This window comes from Trachinotus anak, unplaced genomic scaffold, assembly GCF_046630095.1.
Source record: "Trachinotus anak isolate AG129_WGS33_773 ecotype Australia unplaced genomic scaffold, CSIRO_AGI_Tana_v1 ptg000019l, whole genome shotgun sequence".
Classification (NCBI taxonomy): Eukaryota; Metazoa; Chordata; class Actinopteri; order Carangiformes; family Carangidae; genus Trachinotus; species Trachinotus anak.
In genome coordinates this window covers 20,419,525-20,433,000 of record NW_027273870.1, presented here as the reverse complement: position 1 = coordinate 20,433,000, position 13,476 = coordinate 20,419,525, and the positions used below count along the sequence as shown (strand labels likewise).

At 39.2% G+C, this 13,476-nt stretch overlaps 1 protein-coding gene across 18 annotated transcripts in view; it reads left to right on the top strand.

Moving 5' to 3' along the window:
• Nucleotides 1-13,476, top strand: part of inpp4b (inositol polyphosphate-4-phosphatase type II B) — a 224,756-nt gene that overhangs the window by 205,634 nt on the left and 5,646 nt on the right. For all 18 annotated transcript variants that reach the window (XM_071504372.1, XM_071504379.1, XM_071504378.1 and 15 more), the window contains 7 exons: nt 2,159-2,331; nt 2,912-3,035; nt 3,370-3,496; nt 8,777-8,917; nt 9,174-9,271; nt 9,461-9,573; nt 10,120-10,274. In XM_071504372.1, coding sequence (XP_071360473.1) covers nt 2,159-2,331; nt 2,912-3,035; nt 3,370-3,496; nt 8,777-8,917; nt 9,174-9,271; nt 9,461-9,573; nt 10,120-10,274 — 931 coding nt within the window. The remainder of the gene's footprint in view (nt 1-2,158; nt 2,332-2,911; nt 3,036-3,369; nt 3,497-8,776; nt 8,918-9,173; nt 9,272-9,460; nt 9,574-10,119; nt 10,275-13,476) is intronic.

Genomic DNA, 13,476 nt, shown 5'->3' with positions numbered 1-13,476 from the left:
GCGTGCATCTGTCTGTCCAAGTGAACTGGCGGTAAGAACCAGGCCATCCGCCTGTGTTCAGTGTGACAGATAAGCTCAACCCCCCAAGCACCTTTATTAAGACGCTGAACAGGCTCCGAGCAAGTGGTCATCTGCTTGTCTAAATACAAACATGGACAGAATAATGAGAGATGCTTTATCTCCTGGCAGAGAACAGTGAAGCCCAGGCTTTTGATGACAAGGCGTTGTGGGGGTTTAGATGTTTGGACAGGTGGACTGGCAAAGAGATGACAGCTGGAGTTCTGTTTCCTCCCTCTCTGTGCAGAGGCGGTATTTGCAGAATGAGATAAGACATGATTTCTCTGACAAGACAAGGGCAAGCCTGATGTGCTATACATTCTTGGTTGTATCCAGCTGCTTAGTGTGTGTGTGTGTGTGTGTGTGTGTGTGTGTGTGTGTGTGTGTGTGTGTGTGTGTGTGTGTGCGTGCACACTGTTCCCTGCTTCCCCCAGGAACTTCTCAATATGTTGAAGCTGAACAGAATGCATGGTGGGAAAACTCAATTAGAAGATTACTTATCCGACACTGCCCCCTCTTGGCTAGTGAGGGAATTATATGGCCATAGGAAACCTGTTAAAGTTAGAGGAAATGCATGTAAGACACCACGAACACAGTATGGCTATGTCCCAGCTCCTTCATATTACTTTTAAGCTGGTTTTGAGTATTTCAAAATAAAGCATACTCAAAGAGTATCCTTACTCGTCTGGTGTTTGCATGTGCTCTCTGTGTCTCTCAGTGGAATACTGAATGAAATAGAGGAAATAATCACAGCTACAACGGTTAATAAATATTAGATGAATATTAAATCGGTATATTATTACAATTTGTATAAAGTAAATAGTGCCTGTGATTCCCAACCAGGGGCACGTGTGCTCCAGGGGGAGCATGGAACACTCAACTAATTAGCTCATCTAATTAACTTAACTACTCTCAACTAACTCAACCACTTGTGATTTATATATATATATACATAACCGTTATATGATATATATATCCTGGTATGTACATATATATATATATATATATATATATATATATATATACACACACACACACACACACAAACACACACACACGAGAAATTGGTGTGATGCTGATCTTTAATAATTTACAATAACCAGTAAGCGGTCCATCAACCTGAGTCAGTTGTAACACATCAACAGTGCAATTGACTGTGTCAAAACAGAGCACAGGGCACACAGGTGGGAAGAGAGACACAAACCAGTGGGAGGTTCATTCAAATTAGGCAGCACAAAGTGAGTGGTTGGCATGTAGTGCTGAGAAAAGATGTCTCAGAAAAATATGTCTTTTTCTGGCTCAAAGTCGCTCTGTAAAATGTTAAATGTGGATATAGCAGCAAAGTCAATAAATTTATTATAAATTAATAAGTGATGTCCACAGCTGTTTTATACTGTATGAAAGGCTTCTCCGAAGGACAGATATGTCGATAAATCTGCAGCCTCTGGTTTGAGAAGTGTTACACCAGAGCATAGTGTCATTACACACAGCTATCCACTGTGTTTACCTTAGTAACATAATTTGCAAATGACTGCTACAAACATCAGACTAGTTGGTAATAATTCAATATTTTCAGGTTACCAGGGCACATTACTTCTGTGCTTCACTATTTCCTTTCCAACTTTTTTTAACAAACATTACATTTGATGTTTTATTCTTGAAATATAAGTGCTATTGTGTAGAATTATAACTGAAATAGCATCACACTGGTGCAATCATAGAAACAAATGTATTTTTTAAGTATTTATTTCTTGACTCATTATAACAAAAAAAAATAATTCTATGAGCTATTGTTTTCATACTGCACTGATTGGCTCAGTTGTTTTACAGAAATAACACCAGTGATGTGACTGGTTGAGTGCATGTATTCTTTTAATTTTTTTCTAACAACACCATCCAGTCCATCTTTCTACTTAACCCAACCCATTGCACTGTTGAGCCTACATGAACAAAAATAGTAGGTGTGCTTTGAGTCACCCAAACAGTCTGTACACTCAAGATCCATCACTTTGTACTACTGCCTATGGTGTTAACAACAGTACTTTCAATACAAGAAGTACATTAACATCCTCTCCTATCCCCACCCCATCTTTCTCTGCAGGTGACTGGAGGGAGCAGCTGTGTCCTCTGGTGACCAGGTTAAAGGAGTGCGTGATGGAAGTAGTGGAGAAGGCTAAGAAAGCCATGACTTTTGTGCTTTTGCAGGAAGCAGCCTGCAGCATACCACAGGGCTTCCTCCTCCAACAGAGGCGCGATGTGGTCTTCAGTCAGGCAGTAGGTGGCAACACTGACACAATAACCGCTCTTTAGAAGTCCTCTAGAGGATGTCAAGGTCTTTTCAGTTTTGTTTTTTTTTTTCATAATTTATCCTAGGTCAAGTTCTTTTCCCTTTTAGCCAGTTGAGCTGCAAAGCAGTTTATTATCTAATTGTCCTTTGTGGTCCAAACTGCAATACATTCAATGCTACAATTTTCAAGTCCAAACTTGTGCCTAGCTTGTCCTAGCACCAACTTTTCGCCAGACATTGTTAAATGTTCATAAATACTAAATATGAAATTTGGTTTATCTTTACGCCAAAATCTAACACACATAAGTCAGAGAATAGGGAGGTTTTGTACAAAGTTCACTTCAGTGAAATCAAAACATGCTTACTAGAGGAGTGACAACATTCTTCAAGATTAGAATATGACAACTCAAACAATGTGGTATGAATATAGCTGTGAGGCGGATTGGCCTGCTTGTCCTTGTATTGCTGGTAAATGATCTTAGACTGTGTTGGCCACTTAGCTGTTTATGATAAGATCAACTTACAGGAAATGGGACTCAAACCTGTGTCTGCATGTTCATTTTTCAGCTGGCAGCCTTAGCCTGTGGTTTCACCATGAGGCTGTATGCAGGAATGCAGGACAAAGGATTCATGAGGCAGCTGCACCTGGTTGGCCTAGTAGCCCAGTTTGAGAGCCTGCTCAGCACCTACAGTGAGTACATTTGTAAGAGTTAAAACAGAAGTGGCAACCTCAAAAACATAGCTTTTCACTTGTTTTTGCTTTCTAGAAAAGAAAAACTGTAATAGTTTGGTTCAGGTGAGCCCAGCTAGGATGATAAGAGATCATTCTATAAGAAAGCACAACCACATGTAGCAAAGGAAGAAGTCACTGCAGGGTTTTATTAGCCTAATAACTTTATTAATCATGCTCCAAGTGAACCTGAACCTGAACTCGCCTCATTTTGAGTGTAAATGAGAATGAAATACACAGTTTCACAAATAAGAATTAAATCACCGCTGATCTTGTTTTTCCAAACTGTTTTAAGGTGAAGAGATTGGGATGCTGGAGGACATGGAGGTTGGAATCTCAGACCTGCAAAGAGTTGTTTTCAAGATCACAGAGGCCAAGACAGACGACCTCAGTGACCTCCAGCCTTTAGTGTGTGGCCGACGGTGAGACAGTATCCCCTTCTACAGTAACAGTAACAGTGGCAAATAACTGTCTGTTGTCATCCAGTTGCTAACACAAGTCCCTTGATGAGCATTAAAATTACAGTCAGTCAATAAAATTTACATCTTTTCATTTTAAGGTTTGGGAGAAACACCTTACTTTAAGGGTCCTCTGGGGTCCTTCTTAGAAAGCTTCCAAGAGAACTACTGTGTACTGTAATTTGGTCCTAATTATAGTGAGTGTCCAAATGGTACACTTTAATTTAACTGAACTCTACTGAGCTATGTTACTTCTGTATAATTTCTTTCTCACATATGAACATATGAACATGTATAAATTTTACCTGATAAAGGTCTGAGGACTGAAACAAAGTTGATAAAGTGAGTTCAACAATGTGAGGGCTCTTTGGTTTTTCCCCATTTGAGTTTTTTATGTAATGCACTATCTAATAGACCTTTGTAGCAGCTGTTACCTGCTGGTTATCAAGTACTTGGAAAAGTTCTTCTCAAGCAAAATCTTGCTTCATAAATCATGGGACCCATAAAATAAATTGTACCAGTTTACATCTAATAGAAATAGTTGCTTCTTTTAACTAATAATAAGACTGATTTTACAGGAAGAGGGTTCATAAATTTCATGATACACTCAGGAAAGTGTAGAACTGAATAACATCACACTCTCACAGTAGAACATTTTCTGCACAGTCTCTGGCTTTATGGTTTTTGTGTTATTTTTGCAGCCAGAGCACATGACAAGTATTTACCTGTTGTCTTGTTACTGAATAGAATGTATTCCACACTGTCTGCTCTTTATAGGTATACTGCATGTGATTTAACAGGCGATTGAGAGATGAATCCCTTGAACAGTGTAACTCCATATAGTGGGAAAATTAAATGCAACAACATATCAAACATTCATAAAAGGTTTCCTATAAAATAATGTTTTCAGAAGAGTTTTAAAAGACACTAATGCTGCTGCCTGTCTGATCTTGATAGGTAGACTGTTCCACAGTTTGAGGGCTCTAACAGCAAAAGCCTGATCACTGACCAGCAGAGGTCTATCCACTGATCTAAGTGAACCCCTAGGCACCCCTTCAAGAAACCCCTTGATGTAATTTAGGGCAAGGCCATTTAATGCTTTAAAACTGATAAGTAGAATTTGAAAATCAACGAGACATGTAACAGGCAGCCAGTGTAAGTTTGCAAGTACTGGAGTGATGAGTTCATCTTCCTTTGTGCTGCTTAACATCCATGCAGCAGTGTTCTGCACCAGCTGGAGTCAGTGAAGGGAGCTCTGACTGCTGCCAGCAAAAGGTGCATCACAGTAGTTGAGACAATATGTCGAAAAGCATGTTTGAACTGATGTAAATCAGTAGGAGACAGGAAAATGAATAAATGACTGGACAACATTTTTTTATTTAAGCATCAAAACAAAGATCTGCATCAAAAATAAAATAACTTGTAGTGTACCACGTAATGTTTTAGGGCGAGGAAACAAGCTTACTATGAAACAGGCTGGTACCAACTATTATGACCTCAGCCTTAAGGTCAGACTTGCTTATCCAGTGATAATCTTGATGTGTAGTTAAAAAGTGTGCAAGGCATCCATGTCACACTGTTTCAGCCACCACAGAAAGCATACAGTACAGTCTGCTTATGGTGGGAATTGTAGGGTTTCTATAATCAATATTAGGTAGAGCCTGCTGCTCCAGGGGCAGAGATACCTGCAGAATGAGGACAGAGAGAGGGAGAGAGAGGAGAAGCACAAACTACGGGAGAGAAAAAAATACAAAGTTAATGGCATAAAGTAATCGAGAGAGAGAGAGAGAGAGAGAGAGAGAGAGAGAGATAGCGAGAGAGAGCCCAGTGAATCATGGGAATCCCCCAGCAGTCTAGCTCTATAGCAGCATAACTAAGGGATGGGTCAGGACATACCCGAGCCAGCCCTAACTATAAGCTTTACTAAACAGGACAGTTTTAAGCCTGATCTTAAAGGTAGAGAGGGTGTCTGCCTCCCGAACCCACACTGGGAGCTGGTTCCACAGGAGAGGAGTCTGATAGCTGAAGGCTCTGCCCCCCATTCTGCTCTTACAAACTCTGGGAACCACAAGTAGACCTGCATTTAGAGAGCGAAGTGTCCTATTGGGAAAATAGGGAAATATAAGCTCTCCAAGGTATGATGGTGCCTGACCATTTATGGCTTTGTAGGTGAGGAGGAGGATTTTAAATTCTATCCTGGATTTTACAGGGAGCCAATGCAGAGAGGCTAACACAGGAGAGATGTGATCTTGTTTCCTAGTTCCTGTCAGTACTCGTGCTGCCGCATTTTGGATCAATTGGATGCTTTTTACTGCATTTTTGGGACATCCTGACAATAAAGAGTTACAGTAGTCCAGTCTTGAGGTAACAAATGCATGAACTAGCTTTTCAGCATCCTCTAGACATAGAATGGGTCTGATTTTAGCAATATTGCGCAGGTGGAAGAAGGCTGTCCTAGAGACTTGCTTTATATGTGATATCTGCATAACAATGGAAATTTATCTGGTGCCTCCTAATAATGTTTCCTAGAGGAAGCATATATAGAGTGAAAAGTATTGGTCCTAGCACAGAACCTTGTGGAACTCCATGGCTGACTTTTGTGATGATAGAAGAGTCATTATTAACATGAACAAACTGGAGTCTATCTGACAGATATGACTTAAACCAGCTTAGTGCGGTTCCTTTAATGCCGACCATATGCTCTAGTCTCTGTAATAGAATCTTATGATCGATGGTGTCAAATGCAGCACTAAGATCTAGTAGGACAAGTATAGAGACAAGTCCATTGTCTGAGGCTATGAGGAGATCATTGGTAACCGTAACCAGAGCTGTTTCTGTGCTGTGATGGACTCTAAAACCTGACTGGAAATCTTCAAACAAACCATTTCTGTGCAGATAATCACATAACTGGTTTGCAATGACCTTCTCAAGGATTTTGGAAATAAAGGGGAGGTTGGATATAGGTCTATAATTGGCTAAAACATCTGGATCAAAAGTAGGCTTTTTAAGTACATGTTCAGTTATAATCTGACTGAAAACTACTAAAAATATCATTACTATTCTTAAGGGATATTAATGGAGTTGAAATAACTTTTTCGAGTGCCTAAGATAAAAATTATAATTAAGAATTTGGTCTGTTCTTATTGAGTAATAGGGGATCCAAAGTAGATTTTTTTCAGTAAGAGTTGAATTTTTGCCTGATTAAAACACGAGGCAAAATTACTACAGGTAAGAGAACTGTCAGTAGTTTAAAGAATAAAATGACCAACACAGGGGAATATCTCTTTAAAGACCTTAGTTGGGATAAATTCAAAATTATGAGTAGAGGATTTCATTTGACAAATTATTTCATCTGGTGCTGAGATGTTAATGGCTTGAAACTAGGATAGTGAAGCAAGATTATTGTTGGAGGTGGGAAGAATATCAGGAAAGCAGCAAATTTCTCTGTCCAGTCATTTTCAGGTGCAAGATCTGTACCGGATGGACCAATGAGGACAGAATCGATTACATTTTTTTTGATATGTGAGAGAGATATGCTGATCTTGCGACTTTTACTGCATTGTGGTAGTTTTTCATGGATTCCTTAAGTGGGTAACAGCAGATGTAGTTAGCTTCCATTTCCATTCCAATTTTCTGCATTGTTGTGTCAATGATGGAGTGTGATCATTTAGCCAGGGAAAGGTGTTTGCTTTCTAATTATCAGTGGAGCAATATGGTCAAGGCATCGCGGAATTTGGCCGCAGAGTCAGCAGTAAGAATGTGCGACCATGTGATGGGATGGGACAGTAGAGGTGCTTTGAAAATAACAACTTTGTGGTCAAATACAAAGATGTTTGCAAACTCCAGGTTCTCTGGGCATAAACCAGAAGAACGGGCCCAGAGAAGTGGGTAACGTTTCTGGATCATGTTTGGATATAGTTTCCTCTTTGCATGATTTCCTCTTTTTAACCTACATTTGCAGATGCAGTAACAAACTGTGTTCACAGACAATGGTTTTTGGAAGTGCTCCCAAGCTTATGATTTCCACCACAGAATCATGTCTTTTGTATGTGTTTTTAATGCAGTGCCGCCTGAGAACCCAAAGATAACAGCCATCCAATATTGGTTTTCAGCTTTCTCCAGACTCTCTGGATCTTTATAAAGATATTTTTTGATAGGACAGTGGAGATTGACAGGAAAGGGGAATGACATGCAGGAAAGAGTCAGGCCAGTCGGGAGTCGAACCGGTGACTCACCTGCCAAGAGCATTTGTGCCCTGACCATTTGGCTATTGGGTCGCCCCCACTCTCTGGATCTTTTAATGATATTATGAACCGTAGATGCTGAAATTCCCAAATTCTTCACAAGTTTAAGAACATTATTCTTAAACAGTTGCACTATTTGCCAACGCATCCTTTCAAAGAGTGGTGAACCTCTCCCCATCTTCACTGCACAGAGACTCTGCCTCTCTGGGAGCCTCTTTTTATACCCAATCATCTTACTGACCTGTTGCGAGTTAACCGAATTAGTTGTGAGATATTCAACCAGGTGTCATCAAATTCAAATTGAGCAAATCTTTTTCATAAAACGATAAAATTTCAGCATTTCAACATTTGATATGTTGTCTTTTTGTATTTCCAATTAAATATCAGTTTACATGATTTTCAGATCATCATATTCTGTTTTTATTTACATTTTATACAGTGTCCCAACTTTTTTGGAAACGGGTTTATACATAATAAAAGAGAAGGACCAGAAATGAGAAAGCTTAGGCCAAGCAGTACAGCTGTACTGTACAGCCGATTATGAGGAAGTAGCTCTGGTGAACTTTAGTCCATGTGTAAATAAAACAATGTGTTCAGGGATTGTCTTCCAAGCGTGCAGTCATGCCACAGCAGCTTGTCATGAAGTAGCTGTTGAGTCACGTGGATCATGAATGCCCTTTAGTAACATAATAGTTCACCTGATAGACAATTGCCACAAAGTCAAGCCAAGTTTTATTTGAGCTGGTTACTACGTGCATTATGCCTGGGGTAATAAGATGACGCACTTGTCTTGCCCCACCCACCATGCCAGTCTGTCTCACACATTTTTGCGCTGTCTTTCTCTAACACACCGCCCCTCTCTCTTTTTACAGCTTGTTCTGGCCTGTGTTTGGTGTCAAATTGTACACCTTCCAAAGCTTATCAAATTGTGCTTACTGAATTTCTGTTTTATGCTTCTTGGCCTTTTACCTTCCATTTTGTTCTCTCTCCTTGCATGCAGAGACCACTTCACTGTAGAAGTGCCATTACCAAGACTGGTTTTCCAGACCTTGCCAGAGGAAATCAAGGAGGGCAAGCCTCTACGAGTTTTCCCGGTGCTGTTTAATGTGGGCATCAATGAACAGCAAACTATAGCAGAGAGGTACTGCAGACACTGCGTGGTCTTAAAGTGTGGTCTGAATCTCAAAAAAAGAAAATACATTTATTTCCAGAGCTGCAATTTATTAGCAAATATAACCCCCCGCAAAAAGTTTACCTATAAATCATGTTGTTTTCTCTGAATGTAGCATTTACTGTTCTGTATTATTATTGTATTGAATGATAAACTGTTAAATAGTTTTAGTGAGTGTATTGGTGCTCCACCATAACTACACTTATTCCCTTTGTCATCTTCTAAGGTTTGGAGATATCTCCCTACAAGAAAGAATAAACCAGAAGAACTTCGAGATGTTAGAAGCCTATTACAAATCATTAAGTGAAAAGGTGCCGCTAGAATGTGAGTGCAAAGAGTCTCTTACATGTAGTAATTGCACAAAGATGTGTGGGAGAAACAATATTTCATATGCATTGCATTTGACATTAGAGCTGCAGCCACTTTGATGCCTGTCTTCACAAATTTTTAACCAAACCAAAACAAGAAACAGACCCATTCACTCACAATGTCTTTCATCTGCTCTGTGCACAGGTCTACCTTGTTTTCAAACACAGACTGACATAAAGGAATTACTTGAAACCCTGGGCCAGAATGTAGTCACAAAGAAGAGAAAGAATGTGGAGATACTATGGATTGCTGGAACGGTGAGCAGTGTTTTGACTGTAACTTTCTGTCCTTGTCAGGAAGACAGTTTTCTCTGAACCATATACGGAAACTTTCTCTCTTGCATAACCAAGGTAACTGTAATCTATCAGCTATTTTGACATGTTGATATATCCTGGGAACTGAGCAAAAAGGAACTGCCTGAGCATGCTGGAGTGACTTTGGAGGGCAATAGTGTACAGATGCTGACCTTTTACCTGATATTTGGAAACTGGCAGTGAAATATTATAAATGTTCCTACATTGCATCTGATTTGTCGAAGTCATAGCAATAATCTGTTGTAACAAGACAAAGCGTGCACAGCCACACTAGTTACTCTGTCTGTGAATGATACAATCAGCATGCTAACATTCTCACAATGACAATGCTAACATGTTATTGTTAAGATGGTTCACCATCTTATTTTACTGTGTCAGCATGCTAACATTCGCTAATTAATACTAAACACAAAATCCTGCTGAGGCTGAGGCATTGGTTTGCACTAATGGGCCACATCAACATTGCATGCACCTTTTTCTTCTCTCCAGATATGCCGAAGATTAAATGGCATCAGGTTTACCAGCTGTAAAAGTGCCAAAGACCGGACATCCATGTCTGTCACATTAGAGCAGTGTGCCCTCCTACGTGATGAACACCAGCTCAGCAAGGATTTCTTCATCCGCGCTCTGGACTGTATGCGGAGGTAAGTAAGTCATGAAAATAGTCGATAGTATAAAACTGTTATGGGTGCAAGTTATTGTTCCAGCCACTCCCTGTTGTTCTGAGTCATTTGATGAGCCAGTTCAAATAGAATTACAAAAAGGCAGATTTTTCAACCTTCAGCCTGGTGTTATGTACCTGTAAGTGAAAACTCTGAGAAAACTAATGAGTGAACCTTGAGAAAAGATAACTTTGTCAAATTACAGTATCAAAGGTAAAGAGTAAACTTTAATGCTCAGTGCCTCAGTTACTCTGAAAAACAGCCAGTGAAAACTGTTAATAGTTCATTCTCTCGAGTAGCTAGAGTAACTAGGACATTGCTTTTACAAAAGTATTTTCTGGATGCGAAACATAAGTGAGCTGGCGGCATCATTTTCAGAGATGGATATCTCCAAATCTCAGCACATAAAACCGAAACTATCTGAATGATCAGACACCACTAGGGGTAAATGGGAAAATGTGGAAATATATATATTTTTTGTAACTTACATGAACTGACTCTTTTATTTAGTAGTAGCTGAGTTATTACGTATGTTATTATAGGCACCTGGTTAAAGTCATAACCTGCACCCACAACCTGCTTCTATGAGCAAACGCTGACACCGTCCATTGCACACTTGAAAGGCATTTTTGTCTGCATCTTCTCCTCCCAGCTCAAAACATCATCATGTTTTCCCTCCACCATCACCACCTTCCCTCACATTCAAGGGCAGTCACGCATGTTCCTATCAGTGCTGCAGGCACACTGCTGCCTTTAATGTTTGTGTTTACCAGAAGGGAAAACATCTACATCTACATCCGTCTAAATCTGATAAGGTGTAACTTTAGATCTTTTTTTAAGGCTGCTGGTGAAGTGCACATCTGAAATGCCTGTGGTAATGACCTGTACAGGCCAGCTGATGGCAGCTGTGTTAGAGGAGTAAGAGGAGAAAACAATCCATGAAGCAAAGACACAATTACAGTCAACCCAGTGCATAACAACTGATCACAACTCAATTGCTTAATATATTCCACAACTAACCAGGTGTAATTATAAATTGGTATAGGCTTATTCAATTGCCACAATTTACAGTTAAACAATAACAAAATTTTCATATCATCAAAATAAGCCAGAGTATTAGTTAACCATTGCAACATCTTAAAAAATATTTATGTTAATTTACTGCATCTCCAACTAATTTAATGTACATATTGTAGACAACAAAATTCTTTTCTCTCTCTTTTTTGTCATTGTGGTCATTTTCAAAAAGTTGTGAAAAATGTAGAACTGGTTCTGAGAAAGATTGCAGCATCCTGCAGCAACATGGCATTGCTTATTTTGAGTATTTTCTGTGTGGTTACTTTATGTGATGCAAGGTTTTCGTTCACCAAACCAAATTCCTATCAACTAGTACGATTGAAAAAGCGGTAAAACACTGAATCAGAATCTTGACTCTAAAAATATTCAGGTACAATGCACTGCATAGTAAACAACTGAAAAGGCAGTGGTTATAAAAGGGCTAAAGGACAATCAGTCCATTTAATAAATAAATCTTCACCCAAATGTTTGATACATCAAAAACAATGAAGATTGATCCATTTATGGTCACTGTTTACTGTATATTTACTATACGTTTATCACACATTCATGTTTTTACTGCTTATTGAAGCGTGATGTTGGCCGATCAGTGATTTTTTTTGTTGAGAACAGTGGCTATTAAACCTTAATATTTGATTAGACTTTAATCTGATTGATTTAATATTAATTTAGTGTTGAACTTAGGTGAAAAGGTGCAATCCAAAAAAAACTTCACTTTGGAAATTAGAGACAGGTAAATAAGACTATCCAAATTGGGTAAAGTAAAATCGTGATGTAAACTGCCAAATATTTTTGCTGACGCATGCAGGACAGTCTTTTACTGGAATTAGTTTGGATTTAATATGTAGGCACAAAACTAAGGCGGTGGAAAGTCACAGGTTGCATCTACAACATACAGAGCAGCCTCAGCAGTGATTTAAGGAAACTGAGCTTTTTGCAGTCAAAGGAAGCTGAGCACATTTGTCTCATCTTTGTAAGTTAATTGTTTTACCGGAATAGGTTTGTTGTTTGTCCTGAATAAGAATAAGAAAGGCTTTCATGTCAGTGATTAGACAGGCTGGACCAGTTTACTCCATTGTTATTCTGTGGCTCTGAGGTTTTGCACAGCTGCATGTGACATAAATTACTGGTAGTGCACATCTACAGCAGCATTTTAACATGAACGTTTTATCGTTGTGTTGTATTTTACGTAGCGTGCAGTTTTCATTGACATAATCTTCTGCTCTGTACATGCAAAAACAGTTACATAGTTATTACATAGTGTCTTTTAATCAGCTCTATTATTCTCATCAGTCCAACCATCAGGTATTTCATGCATGTTGTTTCTGTGACTCAGCTAAAACCTCTGGGCATGTGCTTGTCTTTCTTGTCTGTTTATTAGAGCCTGTTTATTATCATGTGTTTCTTATATGTATCTCTGACCCTTTAATACCATTTATTACCGTGATATGTAGTCACTCAGTACTCACTTTCCTAGACAGACTGTTACTGCTGCAGTGACTGCACTGAGTATATGAAGTGGTCTACTGTCTCTAACAGTGAAATGAATGAAACTCTGCACTTGTCGAATGGTGCTGATTATCTCGAGGAAACCATTTTCACTGTCTGATAAAGATGTTTTGAGTCCCACCATCAGTGATTCAAGTCTGTCATTACAACAAAGTGTTAATGAAGTGAAACTCTATCCAAAGGGAAATCAATACTGGAAAGCAAACACATTCCAAACCAAACCTGTTCAACCACAACCGTAAGCATGAGTCATGTACTCTGGACTCAAGTGAATGCATAGCAGCTGCAACAAATGGGATGAAAACACATTCTACATAAAACCTGCACTGCTAAATTTTCATCAAGTTTGCATGCCTCCTTCCTCCATCTTCAGTCAATCAAATCATTCATTACATGGCTTAAAGTGCAACTTGTCATGAGCCTGTTTCTCACATTTCTGCTCCTTCCATCACTGCCTGCTTGTCTGTGGCTTTTTGAGGCAAAATCTGTACTAATGGCTCTGTCTAAGTTGGCCTTCTGGCACCAGCCTGATTGGGCTCTCAAGTGATCAATCTGTGATAGAAGACCCACTTAGACAGTATCTCAACTGTACTAACAC